The sequence below is a fragment of the Dermacentor albipictus genome, chromosome 1 (genome assembly GCF_038994185.2).
Source record: "Dermacentor albipictus isolate Rhodes 1998 colony chromosome 1, USDA_Dalb.pri_finalv2, whole genome shotgun sequence".
In the NCBI taxonomy this organism is placed as follows: Eukaryota; Metazoa; Arthropoda; class Arachnida; order Ixodida; family Ixodidae; genus Dermacentor; species Dermacentor albipictus.
Window position 1 is genome coordinate 45,846,039 of NC_091821.1, and position 25,425 is coordinate 45,871,463.

At 44.6% G+C, this 25,425-nt stretch overlaps 1 protein-coding gene across 1 annotated transcript; it reads left to right on the forward strand.

The window, feature by feature from the left end:
* Positions 1-25,004, forward strand: LOC135905320 (antimicrobial peptide microplusin-like). The gene is made up of 5 exons (XM_065436354.2): positions 1-192; positions 3,110-3,171; positions 21,766-21,855; positions 23,707-23,733; positions 24,872-25,004. Exons 1-5 carry the CDS (start codon positions 123-125, stop codon positions 24,920-24,922), a joined length of 300 nt encoding a protein of 99 aa, XP_065292426.1. The 5' UTR covers positions 1-122; the 3' UTR covers positions 24,923-25,004.
* The last annotated feature ends 421 nt before the right edge of the window (positions 25,005-25,425 follow it).

A 25,425-nucleotide genomic window follows, 5' to 3' on the forward strand; every position in this document is an offset into this window, starting at 1 on the left:
GAGACACTTTCCTGGCAACGCCAAGGGCAAAGTGCACTAGCCCATCTATAAAAGTCTCAGTTGGTTAGGCAACGGTGCAGTTGGGTATAGCGAGCTCTTGCACCAAAGGCTACAGCGCCAAAATGAAGGTTCTGGTTGTGTTCCTGGCGTGCGCCATTCTTACGGCTTCAGCTGGACATCTGGAGCTATGCGGTGAGGTGACGCGCTTGCAATGCTTGTATAAAATCAGTTCTATATGAGTTAACCCCCCCCCCCCCCCCATTTCGCCTACCAAGTCATTTATACTAGGCATTCCTTTTTCTCAAATGCGCCTTGAGAATAATTTTAACATGTATCATGGTAAATCAGTGATTGTAAATCGATGAGAGAGAGAGAGGCTCTTTAATGAGAGTTGGAGAGGTTCGCCCGACGGCATGCCAACATGCTACTCCGGATGGGTATTATGAACAATAAAATGATATGCACAGTAAATCACAGAGATACACAACGTACACAAAATATGCCACAACACTCACCAAACTAAAGTATCTCATTGATATATCTTGTCTCTCGAACTTGGCAATGTGCTTCGAACTTTTGCGGTGTTTTTATTTCTATTGAGGCATTGCTATCTCGCTCTTTGAATTGCTATTTTATGCTACGTCACGTGTTCACTTGTATGCCCTGTATATATTATTGCTTTTTTGCGTCTTTTTCCCGAAACATCTCTTGAAGCATTGTACTCCCTGATCTGTTAATTTCCCTGTATTTTACTTTCTATTTTCTTTCTTTTTATATGTATTTTTATTCTTGTCTTACGTTAAACTTTACTCGTGTTCTTTCTTTGAAGTGTACCTTTGTGGCATTTCATTACTTCAGTTTTTCCTTTTTCATGTTTTTATCTTTGTAGTAATGTTGATGAGCCCTGCATTAAGGCGTATCTTTTGTACTAGACTTTAGAAGGCTGCTTACTCTTTCTTTTTTGCCTTGATTTTGTAACCCCCTTACACAATGCCCCCATAGGGCCTGTAAGGTATTTTAAATAAATAAATAAATAAATAAATAAATAAATAAATAAATAAATAAATAAATAAATAAATAAATAAATAAATACCAATGTATCTTAGGAAATGCATTGCCTGCGTTCGTCAATGGGTCAAGGACGTTTCCTAGCTCAAAGGATGACAGTCTTTTATGAATGCCTGTGCACTGGTCCTAGGATTAGAGAATACACGTTGTACAGGTTGCCATGCGTCCTGTTGAGCTTGTTCTCTGTGGTATACGGTTAACCAGCGATTCCAGACGAAGTCTTGCTTATAAGTTCATTTCCGTGGTAATGACCTTCCCCTTGTCCCAGTTTTTAGCATGGCGCGTTTTAAACGTGCTCTGTGATGGCATTTGATACCACGTGGTTCTTGACTGCATCGTTCTTATGTTGTTCCTGTCGTTTTTGGAATTTTCTCGTTTCTCTGATATAGACAGATGAGAAATCTGCACAGGCACTCTTATAAACCACTTCCATATGCTTTGAGCGACGCAGAGCGTCTTTTCCGTTGGTGAGCTCATTCCTCAGCTTGCTCGTCGGCACATGCGCAATTAGGATGCCGTCTTTCTTAAAAATTTTCGGCTGCCGTTGAATAATTCCATGAATATAGAGGATCGCTGTACGTTTTGGTTTCGAGGATACCCTGCTCCCCCTTGAAAGCCGGGTCACACCATCATCACAGTAAAATGCTTCGGGTATAACCGTTGCGTTTCAAATCATCCCGGACGGTCTCCAGCTCCACTATCACCTTTGTAGCTGTGGAGCATGTGTCCATCGCACGGTTAGCCATCGCTGTAACGGCAGAACGCCTGTGAGCAGACGGGTGCATGGACTTCAAGTAGACGGCGAACTTGTACACCGACGTCTGAGCGCGTAATCATATATGCGCCTACCAAAGGGAAGCTTCCGCCGGCATCCTTTTCTAAGGGGAATTTTATGCAAGGCTCCATACTGTTCAGATGCAAATCGTTGAACGTGCACCTCCTCCAGAGTGAAAAATCAGCCGTCCATCTACCTCAGGAGCACTTTACGTCGGCGCAGGGAAGGAACTCCGTGCCGGATTCAATTCATCGTCAGGTTTGCCGCGGATACAGAGATGAAAGCCCTCATGGCCGTTCCATACGTCTGTTTGTAGAAGGTACCGCTGTACATCAAATAGTACGTGCCTTCCTAATGGAAGCACAGTAGGCCGCATAGCTCCATCACGTCGAGCGCGGTCCGTTCCTTTAACAATGGGTTGTTGCTGAACAGGCACCTGAAGGATGCCATTGCAAGCTTACCTGGCAAGGTTGTAATAAAGAACACACATCGTGTACTTAGATTTAGGTGCAGGTTAAAGAACCCCCGGTTGTGAAAATTAATCCGCAATCCCGCACAACGGCGTGCCTCATAATCTGATCGTGGCTCTGGAACGCCAATTACTACCTTGTGAGGGCAATTTCGCCCGACGAAAGTTAATTATTTATATTAACCGATGTAACATTCGATTATTTATATTAACCAATGAAAAGTTTGATTATTTTTATTTACAATGAAAAGTTTGATTCGATATGATTAATTTCTCGTTTTTCTGCCTCTCAACTCACGATACACCGCGACAATTAATTCCGAAGAAACCAATGGCTCAGTAAAACGAGTTTCGAGACGTTTTCATGCGACAAAGCGACCCAAACGCGAGAAAATGCATTGAAATTTGCGATGTCGTAGTTGCGTACTTCTGGTGAGGCTGAGGCGCAGAATTAAAGAGAAAGAAGGCTTCAGCCTTTATTTTCTCCAGTAATAATTTACACTTTTCCCTCCAAATGAACGAAAGCAGGGTTTTCAAATTACTTTACCAGTCAGAACGAATTCGGTATTAGTTTATACTGTCCTTCAAAACGTTAGTCTAAGCACTCCATATATTGTTCTGAAATAATTATTTAGAGCCGGAGCCCCTAGTATGCATTAGTTACAGTTCCAGTGACTGGAGCAAGGCTGTTTAACCCACTAGCGGCAGTATTTAGGTGTAACAACTCCTGAGATGTGGCGAATAACTTCGGTAAACACCGCACCCTACATTGTACTTTATGGCGTTGTTTTTTTCAGGCTACAACACGGAAGAGCTGTCCATAGTGACAACCTGCATTCAGCTGAAGGCCTCTGTTGGGGTACGTAGAAGATCAAGTGGCTAACACCCACATTTTCCTATATACTGGACGTTTCATACAGGGGTTTAATACTGGGAGTTTAATACTGGGCGTATTATACTGGACGTATTATACTGGACGCTGTGCACGTAACGTGAACAAAGAAAATAGTGCCCCGTCTTTGCCGAATGAGACGAATGCAATAATATTTGCAAGCGACCTGGTTACTCAGATCATTTCTTGAAGCGCGAACAAGGTTAGGTTGAGTTAGGCAAATTTTTGCATATTTTCTTCGAGCATAATTTACAGAAAACTTCTACAAATGGTTGAGAAACAAACAAGTTGTTTTTATTACGTTATTTTTAAGGTAATTATTTTTACCGGGCTGTGAAGAAACCCCCGCGAAATATTGAAAAAAAAATTCTGACAGAATACAGCTATGATAATAGTTACGCGAGAGTATTCGCACAGCACGCATTCGTTACGGCACCGCTAATACGGTTGTCTCAATGTTCCCCTCCCAGCTAGAGTGTACCCGAAGCTCCAGCATAGCTGGCCGAAGTCCCCGCATAAAAATCTGTGGACGACACAGACCCACCTGTATGCTCCATAGTTGAGGTGTACATCTTTGGGAGAGTTGGTCATGACTCGTGCATTCGACGCAACGGAGAGCTGCTGGCTTAGTGGCTATGGCTTTGAGCTGCTTAGCCCGAGGTCGTGGCGTGGAAGACCTGCCGCGGCGGTCCGCGTTTCGACGGGGGCGAAATGTAAAAACGCCCGTGTAGCTAGATTTAGGCGCACCCTAAGGGACCTCAGGTGGTCAAAATTAATCCGGAGTCCTCCCCCCCTCCCCATTTTTACAGCTTGCCTTATAATCAGATTGTGTAAGCATGCCTTCCCTCTCGCTATCCGACAAAGTAATTGCTTACCCGGGAAATAGTGTGCACATAAAGTGCGCATAGCATGCCATGTCTTGTATATTAAGCGATGTTCTCTTTCGAAGTAAATGAGTTTTAAGTAGCGCTTCGTGTGTCCTGTGTCTCCCTTTTTTTGACCGCGCCTCCTAGCACGAAAACCCTTTTCGCAATGCATAACCAAGTCGCCCAAGTCGTCGAAACTTAAGCTTCAAACAATCGTCTTATATGTCGAGATGTTCTCGGCATTCCGTCGCGTCAGCAGAGGCCCCAACTTTTGCTTCGAGTGGGTTCTCGTAAAGCACTGAACACACGAGTAAATTACGCCAGCCACAATTTTAATTCAAACAATGACAAATGTAATCACTTGTGTCCTAGTCATGTTTTTTTCGTTCACGTGAAGCACGCTGTAAGCATATATGTTAAGGATGACGAAAAGGGGTGGGCTTCAAGCCGCATACAGCGGCAGCACAGTCAAAGCTTGCTCAACTGTGGACTCGGCTTCTTTCTGCTCACAATCACCGCTTTGTGTGACGGGTCTAGCGCTATATTCTCAACGTTCCACACCTTTCTTTCTTTGTTCTTTTTATTCCGTATTTAATAAAAGTTTGTGAGAAAGATTATTGATACAGCGTATATTTGGAAGCAGCGTATATTTTTTTCACAAACCTATTTTTTCCCCGCTTTCTTTTCTTTTTTTTTTTTTTTCGACCGGCGCGAAACGCAATATATGACACCGGCGCCATCGCTGGCAGAGAAATGAAAATGGCCACACTGTCCGGGCCATGGCGTATATGCCCAGCCTCTTTTTCTTTTTTTGTATGCCCTCTTTAAATTTCCACGCAGTTTTGTTACTGTGCAGCGTGTTTCTTTCAACTGAAGCAGCGAAGAAAAGCAATGGTGTTGCCGCTGCTCGCAGCATTTTTGACGGCAAGATTAGGTCCACCACGTTCGAGCATTAAGTCCCAACATACTCACTGCAAAGACGAACGTCACTGGCCCTTCAAAGATTTGTAGAAGCAAGCAATATTCTCGGAAACAAATGAGCGGAGTGTTTAAATGTGGTAAGCTTTGGGATTTTTTTAGCCACCTTTGGCCCATTCACTGTAGGAATTCATGTACGTTCATTTGAATCTAATCCGTGCTTTCTTATGTGCCCTGGTTTTAGTGTAGTTACGTGACCGGACTTTGCGCTTTCTTTAGTGCACCTATGTGACTAGACATTATGTTACTGTGCTTCTCAGTTTACTTTTTGTTTTAGTGTGGCATTAGTGTAATTACGTTACTGGAGTTTGTGTTATTATGATTTGAAGATGACTTTTACATTTAATGTGTTTAAGTGTTTTTTTCTTTGCAATCATTATGTGAAAGAAGAGCAGCTGGCGCCAACTAAAGGCCACAGCATCTCCTAAGTGCCATATAATAAAAAAGTCGCTCTGCATATTTGTAATAGCAAGCTCCCTGTGATCCTGATATTAATGCGATTAGCATTATTTGCCCACTTCAGGCCTTTTGAGCCGATATATCTTTTTATTGTGCCTCTTATGCCGACCCAGTGGCCCAAGTTGTCTACCAGCATGTATCATGCACTGGGCATATGCTCGTCGTCGTGATGGTGTCGTGGTCATTCGACCATCGTCATTCCAGCTTCGCCTACTGGCTTTCGTCATGCCGTCGTCATAATTCCTACGCCGACCCAATGGCTCAAGTTGTCTAACAGCTTGGGCACTTGTAGTCGGGATGCTGTCGTGGTGCATGCATCGTCGTCATTCCAGCTTTGTCGTCCTACTCTCGCTATGCCATCGTTGTCACGCTAGCATCGTCATCCCATTGGGCTCATACCTTTGTCGTGCAGTCTTCGCCATGCAGTCGTCACCCCGCATTTGATGTCATAACGTTGTGGTGATGCAGACATCGTTAGATTGGTTCCGCCACAAGTTTATTTCATGTGGCCCAAGTTATCTAGGCTTGCGCCACTATAAGTATGTTTTTATGGCCGTGATTCCGTCGTGGTCGTTCCATCGTCGTGATTAAAGCTTCCTCAACCGACTGTCGCCGTCACGCCTTTTGCACGTATTAAGCGGCGCAAGTTGTCTACTTGCTCGTGCAGCTGGGTACGTGCTCGTGGCCGCGATACTATCGTGGTCTTTGCGTTATCGTCTACCAGGTTTGTCTTTCTACTCGCGGCATGGCGTCATCGTCGTCAGGTCATCTTCGTCATACAGCTTCCATGCATTCATTCTCATACCGTCACATCGTTTCATCGTCGTCATCAAAGTTTCGTCATCTGAGTCTCGTCATACAGTCGTCGTCACGCCTTCTATGCCGACCCACTCACCCACGTTGACTAATAGCGGGGGCCAGTGGTACTCGTGGGCGCGATACCATCGTCGTCACTGCATTGTCGTCTTTCTAGGTTTGTCTTCGAACTCTCGTCATGCCGTCGACGCCATCGTCGTCATACAGTCGCCATGCATTCTTTTTTATACCGCTGTCATGAGGCCGTCATGGTCGTTTCATCGTCGTCATAATGTTCGTCTTTCAACCTTTGTCATGTAGTTGTCATCACGGATTCTATGCTGACCCAGTGACTCAAGTTGTCTAAAAGCTTGGGCCACTCGATATGCGCTCGGGATAGTGATGCCGTCGTGTCCGCTCCATTGTCGCCATTCCAGGTTCTTCATCCCACTCTAGTCAATGCCGACATTGTCCCGCCATGATCATCATACAGTCGCCATGCATACGTTGTCGCACCGTCGACGTGAGGTCGTCGTGCTGGTTTCACCATCGTCACTCCGAATTCATCATACGAATCTCGTCATACCGTCGTCGCCAGACTATCGTAATCATACAATCTTTGTAATAACCCGTCGTTACGCAATCGTCGTCGCACACTCGTCATCGTCTCATTGTCATTACACCATTGCCACGCCGTTAGTGTTATTGCGTCGTTGTCACGCATTCGTTGCCATACTTTAGTCGTGATGCCAACAGGGTCGTTCTATCTTCGTCAGTCTAACTCCGTGATGCAATCGTCATTATGGCATTGTCGTCACAAAGCCATTGTCATGTTTTTGTCGTCATGGCATCGTCGTCATGCTGAAGTTTTACCTTCGTTATCACTTCAGAAACGTAATCCTATTTTCACCATGTGGTTGTAATTGTCAGTATATCTTCGTCGTTCGTTCTTCGTCATTCTATCATAATCATGCTGTCGCTCTTCAATCGTGATTATGCCGCTTTTGTCATGACGTCGTAGTCAATGCGTCGTCGTCAGACAGTAACTGTCGTGCAGTCGTGGTCACAGCGTCGTGGTCGTGCCACCGTCGTCATTCCGGCTTTGTCATCAAGTTGTCGTCATGCTGTTGTAGTCCCGCACTCGTCGACATCCCATTGTCTTCAAGCCATCATCGTTCGGCTGCCGTCCTAAAACTATCAGCATCATTTTATAATCGTCATGTCATTTTCGTCATGCCATCGTCGGCACAACGCCTCTTTCATTCCACGACGTCAATCCTTCTTGATCATCGAATCGTCATCGCTGTGTCGTCCTCATGCTCATGGGGGACCTTGGCGAGTGAGTGTCATAGCAAAGTGGACTAATTCCGGTACGGATGTCCTGAGAGCACACATCCGACACCTGACTCGGATCTCTCAAACCATCTTGCTTGCTTTCCAGCAAAGAGGCCACATTCAACTTTTGCCAAAAGTATTGCAAGGCATAAGTCCTACTTGTCATCGCAATTTACGCCTGCTACAAGATTATCAGACCCATTGTAGTGTCTACACCGGCCGCAAGTGCAACTGACAATTCTAGGCATCAGAAAAAAGCTGGCGCACCATTGCAAGCTTTGAAGCCAGTAACTTTGGAAGGCATTCACGACGTGCAGAGATTCCGGCAACATGTCTACAAAGATGGTTTGGTAAAACTCAACAGCTCTGCTGCTGCAGTCATCCTGCTGGCAAAATCTGAAGAAATCAAATTAAAAACTTCATGTGTGACTACATCGACAGGTGCAGAACTTGTGGTACTACATGCTACACTTGACTTCATTAATCAGGAACTACTACAACAATGGGCAGTCTTTAGTGACTCCAAGGCAGCCCTTCACTGCCTACAAATCCCAACGCGCCACGGACCCAATGCAATGTACAACTGGCCTCAGAAATTCGACACATATATTATTGCATCCATGACAAGGGACACAACCTAATCTTTCAATGACTTCCAGAACATTGCAGCATCAGCGGGAATGAAAGTGGTCAACGTTTCTTCATTCCGGTTTCGCGAACAGACGCTATGGCTGGGCTGCGATTGATGTCGCGTGAATGTACTTTGCCCCTGTGGGGCTCTAACGTTTTCACCATGTGTCATTTGCGTTCGTTGTCTCCGGACATACAGATGCACCTACCACCTGGGTTAGCCCAACGTGAACAGATCATGCTGTGCCGTCTGTGGCTAGGCGTTGCATTTACGAACTCCTATGCTTTCCTTATTGGAGTGGTCAACAGCTCCACGTGCGACACATGCAAGAGCGATGAGACAGTCGCACATATTATATGTGTCTACCCGCGATATTGTGCCCAGAGGCGAGTGATGGGCAGAGTACTGGACCATTTGGACAATCGTCCACTATCAGAATACAACGCTTTAGGTGGTCAGTGTTTACAAAGAACATCCGCGTTGAAGGGCTTACTCGCGTTATTAAGGTTCCTACGGTCTACGGGGCTTCACGATAGACTTTAATAACTCCGCCCCCGACAGCTCTATAGTGTACGCGGTTTGTTCGCGCTCGTCTCTCTTTCTCTCTATCTCCGTCTCCCACTTTCTTCCTTTCCCCCTTTACCTCCCCCCCCCTCCCGTGCAGGGTAGCCTACAGGCAATAAATACCTCTGGTTAACCTGCCTGCCTTTCTGTGCATTCTTTTCTCTCTCTTTCCGGAGACAGTGTAAGTCAGATGCAGCCGAAGCAATGGAAGTGTTAGAATGAACACTACAAACTTGAAATAAACGTGACTTCAGAAATACGTTGAGTCGCGGCATTGCTTGAATGCCAATCGGATTAACGCCGACAGTGATGGTGAGATGCGTTCTGCTTTAATTTTCACGGCGCAATTAATGTCGCACGCTTATCGTATACCGTTTCGTTTTATGTCGATGCGACATCAACTACACTAAATTGTATGTCCATTTACTTTTGTTTGGCTCTAGCTATCACGCAATCAGCGAACATGAACTTCAAGCATCACATGCCCGTGCGAGTTAGGGCGAGTTGTCAAAGACTGCGGCTGGAATAAACAGCAGACCATATCGCCAACAGCATGCCAGCAGTTCATTACACCCGTCTTTCTCGTAACATGCACAAACAGTAAAATAAAGCTTACAGGGAAACGCACAACGTAAAGAGTTCCTTAGATATATAACAACGTTACCATTACTCGTTAAAGAGATTTTAACGAACAAGCCGGCCAATGTTGGTGGAGATCATTCCTATATGTTAGGCTTCGTGGCCATTTGCTTAGTTAGAAACATGCTTTCACTCATAAATGAAAGCTCCGAGACCAAATTTTATGCTTTTGCGTTTGCTTCATCATTGCGCTGTATATACCCACTATGTGTAGAAAAAAAGTTTTAGCTTTTTCTTGACAACCTGCTTACCCTTCCCTTGACAACTATTCTAGTTTTACGTAATCTTATAACAGTCGGCTGTTAATACAGAAAAGCAATGTTCACGCTATACCAACAACAGTATCTATAATGTGTGTGTTGCCCGGAGTTAACTCAAAAGAGGTCAGTTAGTCGGTCAGATATTCTTAGTGCTTAGCAAGTTGATTGCTAGTACTGCATGTATTATGTCGGCCCCCTCTTGTTCCACGCTGAATACTTGAAAAGGCGGCACACTGTAGTTTTTTTTCCAGTAATACATGGCTTTATAGGTCGCAATTATAATATGTAAATTGCATTTCCTCTATATAGTCTTACAAACGGCGTTTTGTTGGCTTGTGTATGTTTTTGCATTTCTGTAATTCATTTTGGGAATGTTGGTCATACATCTGCAGTAGCGTTCGCAAGCCCGTAGCTAGTTTAGCGCCTTCAACTTAAGTTAAACAAAGCCTCGCTCGAACGGCCAGAGCTAACTAAAACATTTTCGTCATTGAGTATCTAACATGATGCAGCTGGAATATACACGAAGAAGCTGCAGTCTACTACAAAAGAAAAAGCAAACTTTTCACTCAATTCATTGCAGAAAAAACTGCATTGCTGATAGATCGGTCTGTTAAAGCGAATGAGCATCTAAAGATCTGTAATGTTCGTGGAAGAAAACTTTCAGTGGGAGAGGAAATTCTACCGTCCTCTAATTTAGGTACTAAGCAATATGTGCACATGTAATCCTTTGAACACGTTCACTTCTTCAGCTATGCTATTTATACAGTGTTCACGCTAACAGCACGCGGAAATTTATTCATTCTATTCCATAATACTGCGAGACAGTAGGCCCAAGGAGTGATTGAATACACATGGAATATGTTCCACTAAAACACAAAAATGAGTAGTATGTTCCATCGCAAGAACACTCAATAGCGAAAATTGAGGTAGTATACCAACCACAGACATTGAGTATATATAATTACAGGAACACATACTTTGGTATAATATAAAAGAAATATCACAACAGAACTACGCAGTATGCTTGCCGGGCTACTGAAACTATAAATTTTCAAGTTCCTTGCTGAAATCGGCGACGTCGAAAAGGGACTGAGGAAGTGCATTGCAATCAGTAATAGTCCGTCCAAAGATGGTATTTTTCAATGCATTTGTTCTTATCACAAATCGGTTTTAACTCATGTTCCTGCGTATAAGCTATCTTCTGTATAATAAGAGGTTTGACATCTGATAAAGTACCAATGTCTTGTTTGCCTATCATAACATTATTAAGAATTTCTATTCGGTTAAGTTTTCTACGCTTTTCCAAGGTTGGAGTGTGATTGTCAGCCATTAGTTTGGTAGGAGAAACGCATATTTTATACTTTCCATAAATAAATTGTACTGCTTTTCTCTGTACCATTTCCAACTAGTGTATCTCCATTTTAGTGTGGGAATTCAAAATGGCTGATGCATATTCCAACTTAGTCCTGATGTAGGTGTTGTGCGCCAACAACTTAACCTTACTAGGTGCCTTGCCTAGTTTTCTCCTTAAGAAGCACAACTTCGTGAAAGCTGAAGAACAAACGTCTTTTATGTGTGCTGACCACGGCAGGCTACTAGTGAAAATAACACCCAAATACTTATATCTGTTTACCTGGGTGATTTTATAAATATAAAGGTTATAGGTAAAATCACTATGCTGTTTTCAGCATGTTATCCCTAAAAGCACAGTTTTATCAGCAGTTATGTCTATATCCCATTTTCGACACCACCCTTCAACTGACAACAAGGGCTCCTGCAATACCTTGTGGTCTTAATCGCACAACACTTCCTTTAAATAGTACAGTCATCTGCGAAGGGGTAAATCTTTACAGTATTTGGCCTGAGCATGGGCTTCCCTTTGCTGTGCGTTGTGCACTGGGTGAACGTTGCCGGCAATACACATGCGATACGGGAGTAAACCCTCTGCAGCATACATGGATGTGGTGTCTTACCCCGGACGAACAACCACAACAGCCACCGTAATCGTGAACAAAGAACATCGGAGCAGCATTTCGTTCCCCCGAAACGATCCCCTCCAAGCCGAGCCATAGCTCTCGCGCTCTACCAAACAGAGGTTGAAGTCATTGCGACCGACTCTCAACAGGCGTGTCGCAACTTCACTATACATGCAGAATTCATAACACGCTCAGAATCCCCAATTAAGAGCCGTCAACGAGATCAGTCTTGATCATCTGAGCGCAAGCCCACCACGGCATTCATGGAAAGATCTGCCAACCTGGTGGCTCGAGATTTGACCCGCCGAGCCGATGCCGAGGAATCCGAGTAGTGCATGCACCCCCTGTAGTCGCGTACCCAGACATTACATAACAATACAAGCTAGCCTGCAGAACATACCCTCCCCCACATAAGTCACTACCTAGAGAGCAAGAGAGATTCCTCCGAGCTATACAAGTCAATACATTCCTCCACCCAAACAGGAATCACCTCATAGCCCCTACACAGATCTCTCCGCAATGCCGTTTCTGCGGAGAACCCGGCTCCCTACACTCTTAAAACGGTTGCACCCTTTAGGGTGTATATTTGTCACACAACAATAAGCGTCATCTGCGTTGCTTGCGTTTCCTTTCTTGAAAACTCGGCGCTCGCTACTTTCCTGTCGAGAATGCTGCGTCACACTGATAACGCGTATGCCGTTCGTGACTGGGAAGTACCGGGCTCGCAGCGTTAAAGAAAGGAAACGCGGCCAAGACAGATGACGATTATGGTTGTGGGACAAGATAAGCCCCAAAGGGTGTAAATTTTTCTAAGAGTGTAGACTCTTAAAACGGTTGCACCTTTTGGAGTGTATATAAGGCATATACACTGTTCACTCTTAAAAAAATTACATCCGTTGGGGCTTATCTTGTCCCACAACAACAATTGTCGTTTGTCTTCCCCGCGTTTCATTTCTTTAACGCTGCGAGCCCGGACTTCCCAGTCACGAACGGCTTCCGCGTTATCAGTCTGACACAGCATTCTCGACAGGAAAGTAGCAAGCGCCGAGTTTTCAAGGAAGGAAACGCAAGCACACTCTTAAAATGGTTGCACCCTTTGGGGTGTATATTTGTCCCACAACAATAATCATCTGCCTTGCTTGCGTTTCTTTTCCTGAAAACTCGGCGCTCGCTACTTTCCTGTCGAGAATGCTGCGTCACACTGATAAGGCGCATGCCGTTCGTGACTGGAAAGTACCGTGCTCGCAGCGTTAAAGAAAGGAAACGCGGGCAGCACGGATGACGATTATTGTTGTGGGACAAGATACGCCCCAAAGGGTGTAAATTTTTCTAAGAGTGTAATACTCATCTGCCTTGCAAGGCAGATGAGGCAGATGAGCGCAACGCCGTCAGCAAAAATGCGAAGCGCCGCAAAAAAAAAGAAAGAAACGAGGAGATAATAATCAAGCCGGGGCCCCTGACGTATATGTCACGCGATCCTCGAGGTCCGGCATGGGAGAACGCAGGGAAGGAATTTCGCTTGCGCACGCTGGACGGGGTCAGAGGAGAGGGCATCTCGCTATGCAGTGGAGCTCGCCTCCTGAAATCATGGGTTCGCGGCACTGAACTATTTCTATCTCGGCTATTAAATAGCCGATTTGAAAAAAATTTGCGTCAGAACGCTCCCTAGAGAACATGTAACAACTTTCAGCATATAACCAAAATTTTTCCCTGTTACCATACACTAATTCTGTCCATCCAATTGTTGGTAGGTTATAATCACCTGTTGTTATCACGCAACCAGGGTTTAGAGTGGTCAAATGATCATAGAGTTTAGGAAGAAACATTGAAAGGGCCTGGTGAGAGGCCCTTTAAGTAACCTCAGACTTTGGGGGATCAGTTTTTAGAAAATCAGGAAGGGTGAGAGTAAAATAACGAAATTTGGCTTTTCACAGTTTAGTGTCCAAAGTGTTCCTTACTTCCAAAAAAGTGTTGCTGTTCAGTAGTGCGCTTCTTTGAGATTCTATTTAATGTTTTAAAACCCAAGGGTTCTTATGATCTTTTTTACTCTTCTTGTCGGAACAAAATTTTCAATACAAGCAAAAATCACATTCTTTAGTTTCATACTTAAACTGTGAAGGTCATGATACGTAATATCCACATTGTGCTCTCTCGACATAATAAATGACTGATGTATCATCCCTGTGGTCAAAATTGTTAACGCTTAATACTTCACATATCAAACTGCTCGCACAGGATTTACATAACCAAGAAAAAAAAACGCCAATTTATGATCAGAGATCTCCGATTAAACAGAAATGGCACCATCAGAAAACGCTTCGCTAAGAAAAAAGAAAAGATCCAAGATAGCGCCCTCTGTAATTTTTTTTACGGAATCAGAATAAAAAAAATTATATGAAGTATAATGTCAGCATTTTCCCTGTTACCATACACTAATTCTGTCCATCCAATTGTTGGTAGGGTATAATCAGCTGTTGTTATCACACAACCAGGGTTCAGAGTGGTCAAATGATCATAGAGTTTAGGAAGAAACATTTACTCAGCATTAGGCGCCCGGCAAACCGCGCAAAGTAAGAACGAGTATGCACATATTTCTATGTTCAAGAACAAGCGTTCATGCTCTTCTATTTGACGTAATACTTTAACAGCAGTACATTTAGTAATCACTACTACTCTACCTCCACGTGAAAAGTGATCTGGCCTAAATATTCTATAACCAGGGGTACAATTTCACCATCATAAATTTTATCATTCAGCTAAGTTTCTGTTAGTGCAACTAATGAGGGTCGTCACAAAGTAAAAAATACTCAAGCATATCAATTTTATTTGCGATGCTTCTTGCATTCAAAGAAACCATGCGTATCTGACGCGCGGACTCCCATTTGAGCTATGCGTAAGGTATAGCATGGCTAGTAGGTTCCAAAGCAATGCGATTGTTAGAAGCATCTTCCCATATGCAGAACGTGTTATCGATACGTAACTTATCATTTACAGGGAAATACTTTCTTGCCTTTTTGTTTATCTGTTTTGGCATTTCGCCCCAGCCAGTTCTGCTTTCTTAGTGTATCCCATGAATAATGATTATGAATAAAAATGCCCGTATCCTTTAGTTTCCTACTGAGCGCAGCGCTTCTTATTCTTCTAAATAGTCCACCTACCAAATAATTATATGGCGTTTTTATGATTGTTTCACCATTCTTTGAATTCTTGCGACTGACGTACAGCTAACACCAAGCTTGTCGAGAAAATTTTCCTTCATCACCTTCTCACGCAGCATTGCATCCGTTTCTCCGGCTAATTCGTTAATGCCGATGCAATAGGGTATTCCTGGGGCTACGGCCATCAAGACTGCTTGTTTTACTGAGCTGCAGTCGAAAGGACTCTTGGAGCCTTTCCACTCGGTCGCTCAGATCATCAATTATTCCCGTCTTTTCGCCTATATCCTTTAAGTCTAGGTCAAGCTTTATCATTCGTCCACGAAATCAGTTACAGTTCCTCCAGTGTCTGAAAGCTTTGTATTCACTTCTGCAAGATCTTATCGAATAGCCTGCTGACCTGCTAAAAATATATCTAGCATTTTATAAGTGTTGGGATCCGATCGAGTTTTCCTGTGCGTCACCACACAACAATCTACATACATCCCCGCAGGGGCGTCTGCGTAAGCAGGCGTTTGGTGTGTTGCGACACCACGTACCCGAGCACACGAGGGTTGGACCCTCCCGTGTGTAGCCGTGCGCGGCTTAGCCGTGTCCGGGGAAAAGGGGATCCTGGGGGTTGAGCCAATGCCGGGTGTTTGGACCATTACGGCCCCTCGGCGGCGGCAACACACCCCTTTGGCCTCGGCTTCACGTAGACGGCACCCCCGGACTGACCCACCCGGGGGAAATCGGCAGTCGCCTTTTCCTGTCCTCCTCTCCAATCTTCGTCTTTCTCTCTCGCCTTTTTCATCTTTCCTGTCTTCTCATCACTTCTCCTCACTTCCTAGTTTCCCGGCGGCAAGGGTTAACCTTGTGTAGCTAGCCAGCCTTGGTTATGTTGTATTTGGTTATAGCAGCGATGTACGGCTGGCGTTGGCAGGGTTTCTCTAGCAGGAACTCCTGTCACGTCCCCCTGTTGGGCTCCATGGTGGGTGGTCGGCATCGCGGCCGAAAACCCAACATTACTTATGGAACATGCTTTTCCTACACTACCTGATCGCCCTCAGAAACGAGGGCGCACCGAAGAAGTTTTTCAGTTTTTCGGACGTCAAGTCCACAATTTTCCCCGTTTTCATGTGATCCACGCAGAAAAACCAGCTAAGCAAGTGCGAACAATCTCCCCGTTCCTTGTATCTAAGTCTCTTACCGAAGTTTTTGGCCCAGGATATAAGGTGTCAAGGATGGCTAGCGGTGACCTCCTCTTGGAGCTCCGCGACCTAAAACAATTTGAGAAACTTCCTAAACTAGTATCATTTGGGGAGACCCAAGTAGTAGTAACCCCGCACCGCACGATGAATACCTCCCGCGGCGTTGTCTCCGACGATGATTTGCTAGAGCTCACTGAGGCTGAGCTCTTGGAGGGCTTCAGCGAACAGAATGTCATAAACGTCAAAAGAATCAAGATGAGGAGAGACGGAAAAGAACTTGCGACCAAACACCTAATACTCACCTTCAATTCAAGTGTCCTGCCCGAGTCAATCGAGGCCGGGTACATCAAGCTTCGTGTAAGACCATACGTGCCAAATCCCTTGAGATGTTACAAATGCCAGCGTTTCGGCCACAGCTCGCAGAGCTGCCGAGGCCGCCAAACATGTGCGAAATGTAGTGCCCTTGAACACGCCACTGAAGCATGTAATAACTCTCTCCACTGTGTAAACTGTGACGGGGATCACGCCGCGTACTCGCGGTCGTGCCCCTCCTGGAAGAAGGAAAAGGAAATAGTAACTATAAAAGTAAAAGAGAATATATCATTCAAGGAGGCACGCAGGCGGGTTGCATACCTGCCAAAGAAAAGCTTTGCCGAAGTGGCGCGTCAGGGGGCAGCGTCACAACGGTCTCCGGCGACTGTCCGACCCACACGCAGTGAGTCGGCAGTTACGCCATCTGCCCCGACGGTGGTTGCAGCCAGCGCTGCTCCGCCAACCGAGGAAAAGGGGCCATCGACCCCGAAGGTGGGTGCAGCCGAGGCTGCCTCAACCTCCCAGGTCCCTTCCAGTGCTGGCAATGGCCGGCGCAGCCAAATCCCCCAGGGAACCCCATCGACCTCCGGGCTGGTGGGCGCAGGGGTTTTGCCCTCCAAGGCGGGACCTTCCCTGGTAACTTCTCGCTCACAAGAGCATGTGTCCGGCGCCTCACAAGAGGCAATGGACACTACACCTACCCCCAAGGCGCCCCAGGCGCCTAAGGAGCGGCGAGGTTCCCTCGAACGCTTCAAAAAGAGCAAAACCCCGGTTACAGGGCCTCGAAAGGGCTCTGTAATCTAAGACATCCCTTCCGTTTCCGTAAACACAGCACCAATTAAATTTAAAATATGGATACACAAATCATTCAATGGAATGTCAGAGGTCTACTTAGGAATCTTGATGATGTTCAAGAACTTATCCATAAACACAATCCAAAAGTGCTGTGTTTACAGGAGACACACTTAAAATCTACACAGACAAACTTTCTCCGAAAGCACGTTACGTTTCGCAAAGACCGCGAGGATGCTGTCGCAGCATCTGGCGGTGTAGCTATTATTGCTGACAAAAGTGTAGCGTGTCAGCATCTAAAGCTCCAAACGGCCCTTGAGGCCGTGGCCGTTCGAGCCATACTTTTAAATAAACTCATTACAATCTGTTCTCTGTATATACCACCACATCATCACCTTCACAGACGCGACTTAGAGTCATTAATAGATGAGCTCCCGGACCCCTATTTTATTCTTGGTGATTTTAATGCACACAGTACTTTGTGGGGCGATTCACGCTGTGATGCGCGAGGTCGCGTCATTGAACAGGTGCTTTTTACCTCTGGAACATGTCTCTTGAACACGAAGGAGCCCACATATTTTAACCTGTCCAACAAGTCATACTCTGCCATAGATCTTAGCATTTTATCGCCGACGCTTTTACCCTATTTTAAATGGAATGTGCTTAACAACCCGTATGGGAGTGACCACTTCCCAATAATCCTAACTACGCCGAAACAAGATCAACTTCCCCCGCTGGTCCCTCGGTGGAAGAATGACTCAGCCGATTGGGAACGGTACCGAACTCTTACTTACATGATGTGGACTGAGTTGTCTGGTATAACCATAGATGATGCTGTTGCATATTTTACAGCTTTTATACTGGATGCCGCCTGTAAATGTATTCCACAAACGAGCGGCATGGGTTCCAAGCGGCGTGTTCCCTGGTGGAACGATGCATGCAGGCAAGCACGGAGGAACCAGAACAAAGCGTGGGCGATATTTCGCGATTCTCCTACAGCTGAAAACCTGGAAAACTTTAAACATGTCAAATCCCAGGCAAGGAGAACGCGCCGGCAAGCAAGACGAGAGAGTTGGGCGAAGTTTATATCAAGCATCAACTCGTACACAGATGAGACAAAAGTATGGAATAGAGTGAAAAAGGTTAATGGACAACAAACGTATTCCCTGCCTTTAGTAAATAGTCACGGAGAAAGCCTGGAAGATCAAGCCAACTTTCTTGGCACACACTTTGAACACATATCCAGCTCCTCACACTACACCGAAACATTCCTAAAGTACAGAACACGAATAGAGAACCAAAAGCTAGAAAGGAAATGTGCAAAAAGTGCGCCGTACAATGAACCATTCTGCATAGCAGAACTGCAGGCAGCACTGAACTGCTGTAATACATCCGCCCCAGGTTCAGACCGCATAATATATGAGATGTTAAAACAACTACCATCCGAAACACAGAAAACCCTCCTTTCCCTTTACAACGTTATATGGTCTTCCGGCGAGATCCCCTCTGCTTGGAAGGAGGCTGTTAGAATTCCAATACTGAAGCACGGAAAGGATCCTTCCTCTGTATCAAGTTATAGACCTATAGCATTAACAAGTTGCCTCTGCAAAGTATTCGAAAAAATGATTAACTGTCGCCTACTACACTTCCTAGAATCAAACAAATTGCTAGACCCATTCCAGTGCGGGTTTCGGGAGGGTCGATCCACCACTGACCATCTCATACGTATCGAGGCACGTATCCGTGAAGCTTTTGTCCATAAGCAGTTTTTCTTATCAGTATTCATAGATATGGAGAAAGCCTATGATACAACGTGGTGGTTCGGGATATTGAAAGACCTCTCACAGTTAGGTATACACGGAAATATGTTCAATGTTATAGAAAGTTATCTGTCCAATCGGACATTCCGTGTTCGAGTGGGCAGTGTTCTGTCACAGAAGTTTGTACAGGAAACTGGAGTGCCGCAGAGCGGGGTGCTCAGCTGCACACTCTTTATAGTAAAAATGAATTCTCTTCGTCTACACATACCACATAACATCTTCTATTCAACGTATGTTGACGACGTGCAGATAGGATTTCAGTCAAGTTCTCTTGCAATCTGTGAGCGACAGGTCCAGCTTGGACTTAACAGGGTCTCCAAATGGGCTGATGAGAACGGGTTCAGATTGAACCCACAAAAAAGTACCTGTGTCATTTTCTCCAGAAAAAGAGGCCTGCACCCTGACCCTGAAATTGTGTTGCATGGTGAGCGTCTACCCGTAAACAGGGAACATAAATTCTTAGGCATAATTTTAGACGCGAAGCTAACCTTCGTGCAGCACATAAAATATCTTAAAGACAAGTGCATGAAAACAATGAATATCTTAAAGGTGCTCTCACGCACAACCTGGGGCAGTGATAGAAAATGTCTCATGAACTTGTATAAAAGCCTCATACGCACACGACTAGACTATGGAGCCATAGTTTACCAGTCGGCTACTCCAACTGCTCTGAAGATGCTAGACCCTGTCCACCACTTAGGCATTCGCTTGTCCACAGGCGCCTTTAGAACAAGCCCAGTGGAAAGCCTTTACGTTGAATCGGATGAGTGGTCACTTAATCTGCAGAGAACATACTCCTCTTTCATGTATTTTCTGAGAGTGAACGCAAACAGTGAGCAGCCCGCGTTCTCCACCATAAACGATTTGTCCAGTTGTCAACTTTTTCGCAACCGGCCCACAGTGGCAAAGCCTTTCTCACTGCGTGTCAGAGACATGGCTGAAGAAACAAGGGTTCCACTGCTTGAATACCACCCTATGTCCCCTGCTATACGGCCCCCGCCGTGGCAGTGGCAACCAATAGACTGTGATATATCTTTTGTAACTGTTACAAAGCACGCGCCTGTCGCGCATATACGAATGCATTTCCTCGAATTACAGCACAAATACTCCTCTCCTGAATTCTTTACAGACGCATCGAAGTGTAATTCTGGCGTATCTTATGCAGCGGTCGGTCCATCCTTTTCGGATGCTGGTGTTCTGCACCCTAACACAAGTATATTCACAGCAGAGGCCTACGCGATATTGGCCGCTGTTAAACACATTAAAGAATTTAATATCCCAAAGGCTGTTATATACACAGACTCCTTGAGCGTCGTAAATGCTTTGAAAACTGTCAAGAAATATAAAAACCCTGTAATTATTTCTCTCTACTCAGCATTGCTAAAAATCTATGCGTCTAAGCAGCATATCGTCCTATGCTGGGTGCCGGGGCACCGAGAGATAGAGGGAAACGTTTTAGCGGACCAGCTAGCCACATCCGTGAACGCGAACGCTGCAGACACTTCCACGACTATCCCTGTAATGGACCTCAAGCCCTCAATAAGAAAAAAACTAAGAGATTTCTGGCAGCGCTTGTGGGATAAACAAACAGCAAATAAATTACATGTTATCAAGCCTTATCTTGGCAACTGGCCGCCGGTATCAAAGAACCGTCACACAGAAGTAACACTTTGCAGACTCAGGATAGGACACACATACAGCACACACGCATACCTTTTGTCCAGTGGCGATCCACCGACGTGTGATAAATGTGGTGAGCCACTTACCGTGCTTCACATCCTGATACAATGCAGGGAATTAGACACAAATAGGAAAAAGCATTTTCCATTCCCACATCGGCAGCGAATTCCGCTTCATCCTCAAATGTTCATAGGTATAGAACCTCTTTTTAAATATCAGTCGTTGTTCGAATTTTTGAAAGATGTACGTAGTTTTCATGTTATATCACCAGGAAATCCATAGCACAGCCTCTTAACTGAGGTTTCTGCTGCGGTAACTGCATTAATAGAAAGCGCCTGCCTCCCAGCCTTTGGGCTCAAAGGCCTTCCGGAGGCATAGGAGCTATTTCCATGTTCTTGCATTTTAGCGTCATGATCACTTATCAAGCGTACCATACCCATAGACAACTACATTGCTCACTATCATAATTTTATACTATATATCATTTTACGCTTTTATGATACGCATTGATTTTAGGCCACTTTACAGCCATGTTACATCCCACCATCGAAACTCACAAAGCAGCGCTTAACAACACATAATTAGTCATGGCGCTCTTTGGCCATCCCTGGCCCTTGCGCCACTAAACAATACCCATTCATTCAACAATCTACATACATGAACACGATCGTACGTAATATCTAACAACGTACGTGGGCTCAGCAAAATAACACTGCATCTATCATCGTCTCTTCATGAGCAGGCATAGTCAACCTCCTCAAAGAAGAAAACGGGGCGCTTGGTCATCGTCCCGCCTCCTTTAGATTCACCTAGCCCACTGTTGTACATACGTGATGACAACCTTTTCTGGTTGTCTATGTATTCGAGAAAGTGAGTATTTTATTCTCAGATTATTATCTCGTGCGAAAGATGTATGTATATCAGGGCACTAATAAGCGTTACGGCTGGAACTTTATCAAGTCTAGTCTGTGATCACAATTTCTTGAGGTGTCATTGTGTAGAAAACAAAAACAAATAGAGAAGGTAGCGCGAGCAACTTCATCGCTTTGCATAGTGGTGGCGTGTTCTTACTTTCGCAACTGTTTCGCAATTATCTCGGATGTGTGCAGCTCAAGGCCAGTCTGCTCAGAATAAGGCTTCAGCTCAACTGCCTGAATGACGTGTGCATGATCCAAACGCTGTGTGGACAGGGAGAGCTGGTAAGTACAAACCCTCTTCTTGCGGTCCTTTACAGACGAATAATAACGAAAATCTACGCGGGAAGCAACTTGGGCTATTTCTTTTCAGACGTATTGGGTATATATGATACTGTCATGTTGATACTTTATATATGTGTATGTTGTGTAGATATGTGTAGATATAGTATGTGTCTATATAAGAGAAACGTCATCTGCGCTGTTTGTTCCTGTGTATGGCATTATTGTTATAATATTCAATTAAATGCATTTACGGAATTTTGGGCGCCTCGTAGACGTCCCGGCTACTCCTCTGCTCAGAAGTGCATTAAAAAGATGAACCCTGTTGGGATAACAAAGCCATAGCAATGACAACGCACTCAAACGCCAGTTCCCGAGCAGGGTTTGAGTACGGGCTAGTTCGTATTCCATTGCGAACGCGATTTACAGCGCATACATGGACAAGGGGACATATAGAACGATGAAGACAAGCGCTGACTTCCAAATGAATTTTTATTTCGAATAACACGCACATATGACCAAGATACCAAGACAAAAGCAACCCCTCCAAGTTTGAATTTTCAGTGCTTGCTCATGTTGGCTTCGTATTTTTGCAGGGGGCGCTTTTGTCTTGGTATCTTTGTCATGTATGCATCTTATTCGAAATAAAAATACAATTGGAAGTCAGCGCTTGTCTTCCTCGTTCTTTCTGTCGCCTTTTCTATGTACGCGCAGTAAGTCGCGCTTGCAATGGAGCTCCCGAGAGTAGTTCAGAGTTCAAGTTCACCAAGCTAGAGCGCAAGTGCAATGCAATTCGCGTTAAAAAGCGCTTGAACACTACCAAGGAGGTAGAATACTTGTAGCAGCGCCCAACGTTTCGTAGGACGTTCACTTCACATGGAGCGCGTAGGCGTTGTGAGAGATTATTTGTTCACTTTCGAACCGGCGTGCTCATTGAGGTCTATAAAGACATATTGCGGCAAGTTGTTTTGTTGACGAATCGCGGTAATTATCGATTGCAGACAAGTTACAATACCTATTCAATTGACTGAAAAAAAAGAACTAATAACTATACTAGGTGTATTTACCATCTCCCACATAACTCGTGGCACTTGTCGTGTACCCCCAGGCACATATCCGACACAGCAAGGACACGAAATGTCGGAGCATAACCTTGCAGATCATTTAATATTGCACACCAATATACAGAAATGGACGGAACATCACACTTAAAGCAGGCCTTGATCTTATACAATAAACCCTCGTTATAACGAAGTTATCGGCTGAAGAAATTGACTTAATTTTCAGTGGTACTTCGTTAAAAGCGGAGAAGCTCTAAAAGAGCCAAAGTATAACGCGAGACGCGTACTCCAACAGGGCTGGAGCACGTAAAACGAATACTGAAACAAAGCCATGCTCGATAGTGGTGACATGAGGGTGGTGAAATTCTGTCACGCTCTTGAGCAGCTGCCTCATTTGTCGATTGCCATGATTTGATAGAGATGTAGGCCAAAGGAAAACAGTATTTAAAATTATCAACAATAAAATATTTCGGACAAAGCTTTACTACACTTTTTTAAAGTTTTTGATGAAATTTCGACTTCAGGTAAATGTTAAGACGATCGCTTCTTAAGAGTTCAGAACATTCTGCAGTTCGAGTCTCGTATTGATCCTTACTTAAGCCCTAACGTCGCACATAATAAAGCTGCAGACCCAAGCACCACTCATTATCTGCAAAATTCACTTGAGCATACCTTTTAGTAACTTGAATATATCTGTCAAATGAGCTCTTTTATTACTTGTACTAAGTGAATTCCCGAGACCACTCGTCACAGTGACGTACAGAACCTAAAATACTTGTTTTCTACTACACAGGTGGACGTGCTCCCACAGTACCTCTCGGTAAGTTATTCGTGGTGACTGACTGATGTTAATTATATGTGCCGTTGCGGCTTTCCAAAACACCAGCAGAGTGCGCTTAACGACAACGCTGCGCATTGTTAAAGTTAATATAAGCAGTTAAAAACCAAAAGGGAAATTATATTGGCTGCATCCATACCATATAAATTTTGTGGCTGGGAAAGAACGACATTGATTGACTATGCTAACATAAGTGAATGCGCAGTAGATACTGTAGGAAGCCGCAGGCCAACAACGCCGGCTCGCATAAGGTACGCTTAAAGCTTTAAGTCTGTATTTAGGCTAAGTTCGATCCACAGTTACTCAGACTCCATGCAGAGTCTGACATCCCGAAAAAAAAATAAACGATAAATCCAGGCAATAATTCTGCATGCTGGGAAATTGGGGCAACCTTTAGAGTGGATAGTTGCTCTACGACAGCGCTCCACTCGAGTGTTCCCTCCATTAACGAGTGCCAACTGCTGAAATGCTAGAAGAACGTGTCACCTCTACTTGGTGTCCCAGCCAGCCTGACCAGACTGAAAAAATAGTACGAAAGTAGAGAAAACAAACAATTTCACGATAATTAAACTAACTCCGTGTTGTTCAACACCAGCAGAAGACATAGGTGAGCGGAAGCATAGCAGCGGCAAGTGCACAATATTCGTTTCAAGCGGCAAGACTCTGATGTCGCGGAGGGCTGGCTATTATGCAATCCATGCACATTTGCGCAAGAGTGGAAAATGACGACACCCGCCAAGCTGGCTAACTGGTTAAAGACGCGCTCGCGCCCACGCACGCGCGTCAGCGCGTGTTGCTTGCCGAGAAGGAAAGCAAAACAAAATATGTGCTGCGCCAATGTTCTATTTTATCGCTGTTGATATTGTTTAAACACATTGTTAAAATGTATAGCACACGTGCAACTCAAGGCAAGTGTTGTAGGATGACTCGTCGAGGACTCGTTGCAAACCAGAATCTCTACAGGCGTTACCTCGCCTGTCTTATTTCCCGATGTTTCTATTTGTTATAAATTCGTATTTAGGATATGTTCTGAGTGCCTAATTCTGGTCCCACAGAAATGTTTCGTTATCTGCTAAACGCACTGCGTTTCCTTTTTTTCTTTTTTGCACTGAAATTACAGGACGAAGAAATCGTAGAGCTTCATGACATCGCTGAAGAATGCAAACCATGATTTTTGCAAGAGGAAACAGGCAGTGTTGCTTGACTCGAGGAAAGCATGAATCGAATAAAAAGATGATCAGAATTGAATTGAATTATGGGGTTTTACGTGCCAAAACCACTTCCTGATTATGAGGCACGCCGTAGTGGAGGACTCCGGGAATTTTGACCACCTGGGGTTCTTTAACGTGCACCTAAATCTAAGTACACGGGTGTTTTCGCATTTCGCCCCCATCGAAATGCGGCCGCCGTGAAGATGATCAGCCCCCTCATTTATGTGTGTGTGCATGTATGCTTTTAGGGCTGTACTTTAATGAGCGAGGAACTAACGGGTTAAAATTAAAACACACTATCACTTTTCTAGGTTCTTAGCTAAATATACAAAGTAAGAGAAAAAGCTAGGTAACTTGCCATGAATAAATCGCGGGGCAAATATATGCATCAGTATATATATACGACAGTATACTAAAGCACCTGGATAGCGAACCGAATACATCATCGGACATTTTAAAATTA

What these genes read in the sequence shown, in the direction of transcription:
- LOC135905320 (XM_065436354.2), top strand. Translation starts at nt 123, where the DNA reads ATGAAGGTTCTGGTTGTGTTCCTGGCGTGCGCCATTCTTACGGCTTCA. An exon ending in TGGACATCTGGAGCTATGCG is followed by an intron (nt 193 to 3,109) that starts GTGAGGTGACGC and finishes TGTTTTTTTCAG; the next exon opens with GCTACAACACGGAAGAGCTG. An exon ending in TGCTCCCACAGTACCTCTCG is followed by an intron (nt 23,734 to 24,871) that starts GTAAGTTATTCG and finishes CTGAAATTACAG; the next exon opens with GACGAAGAAATCGTAGAGCT.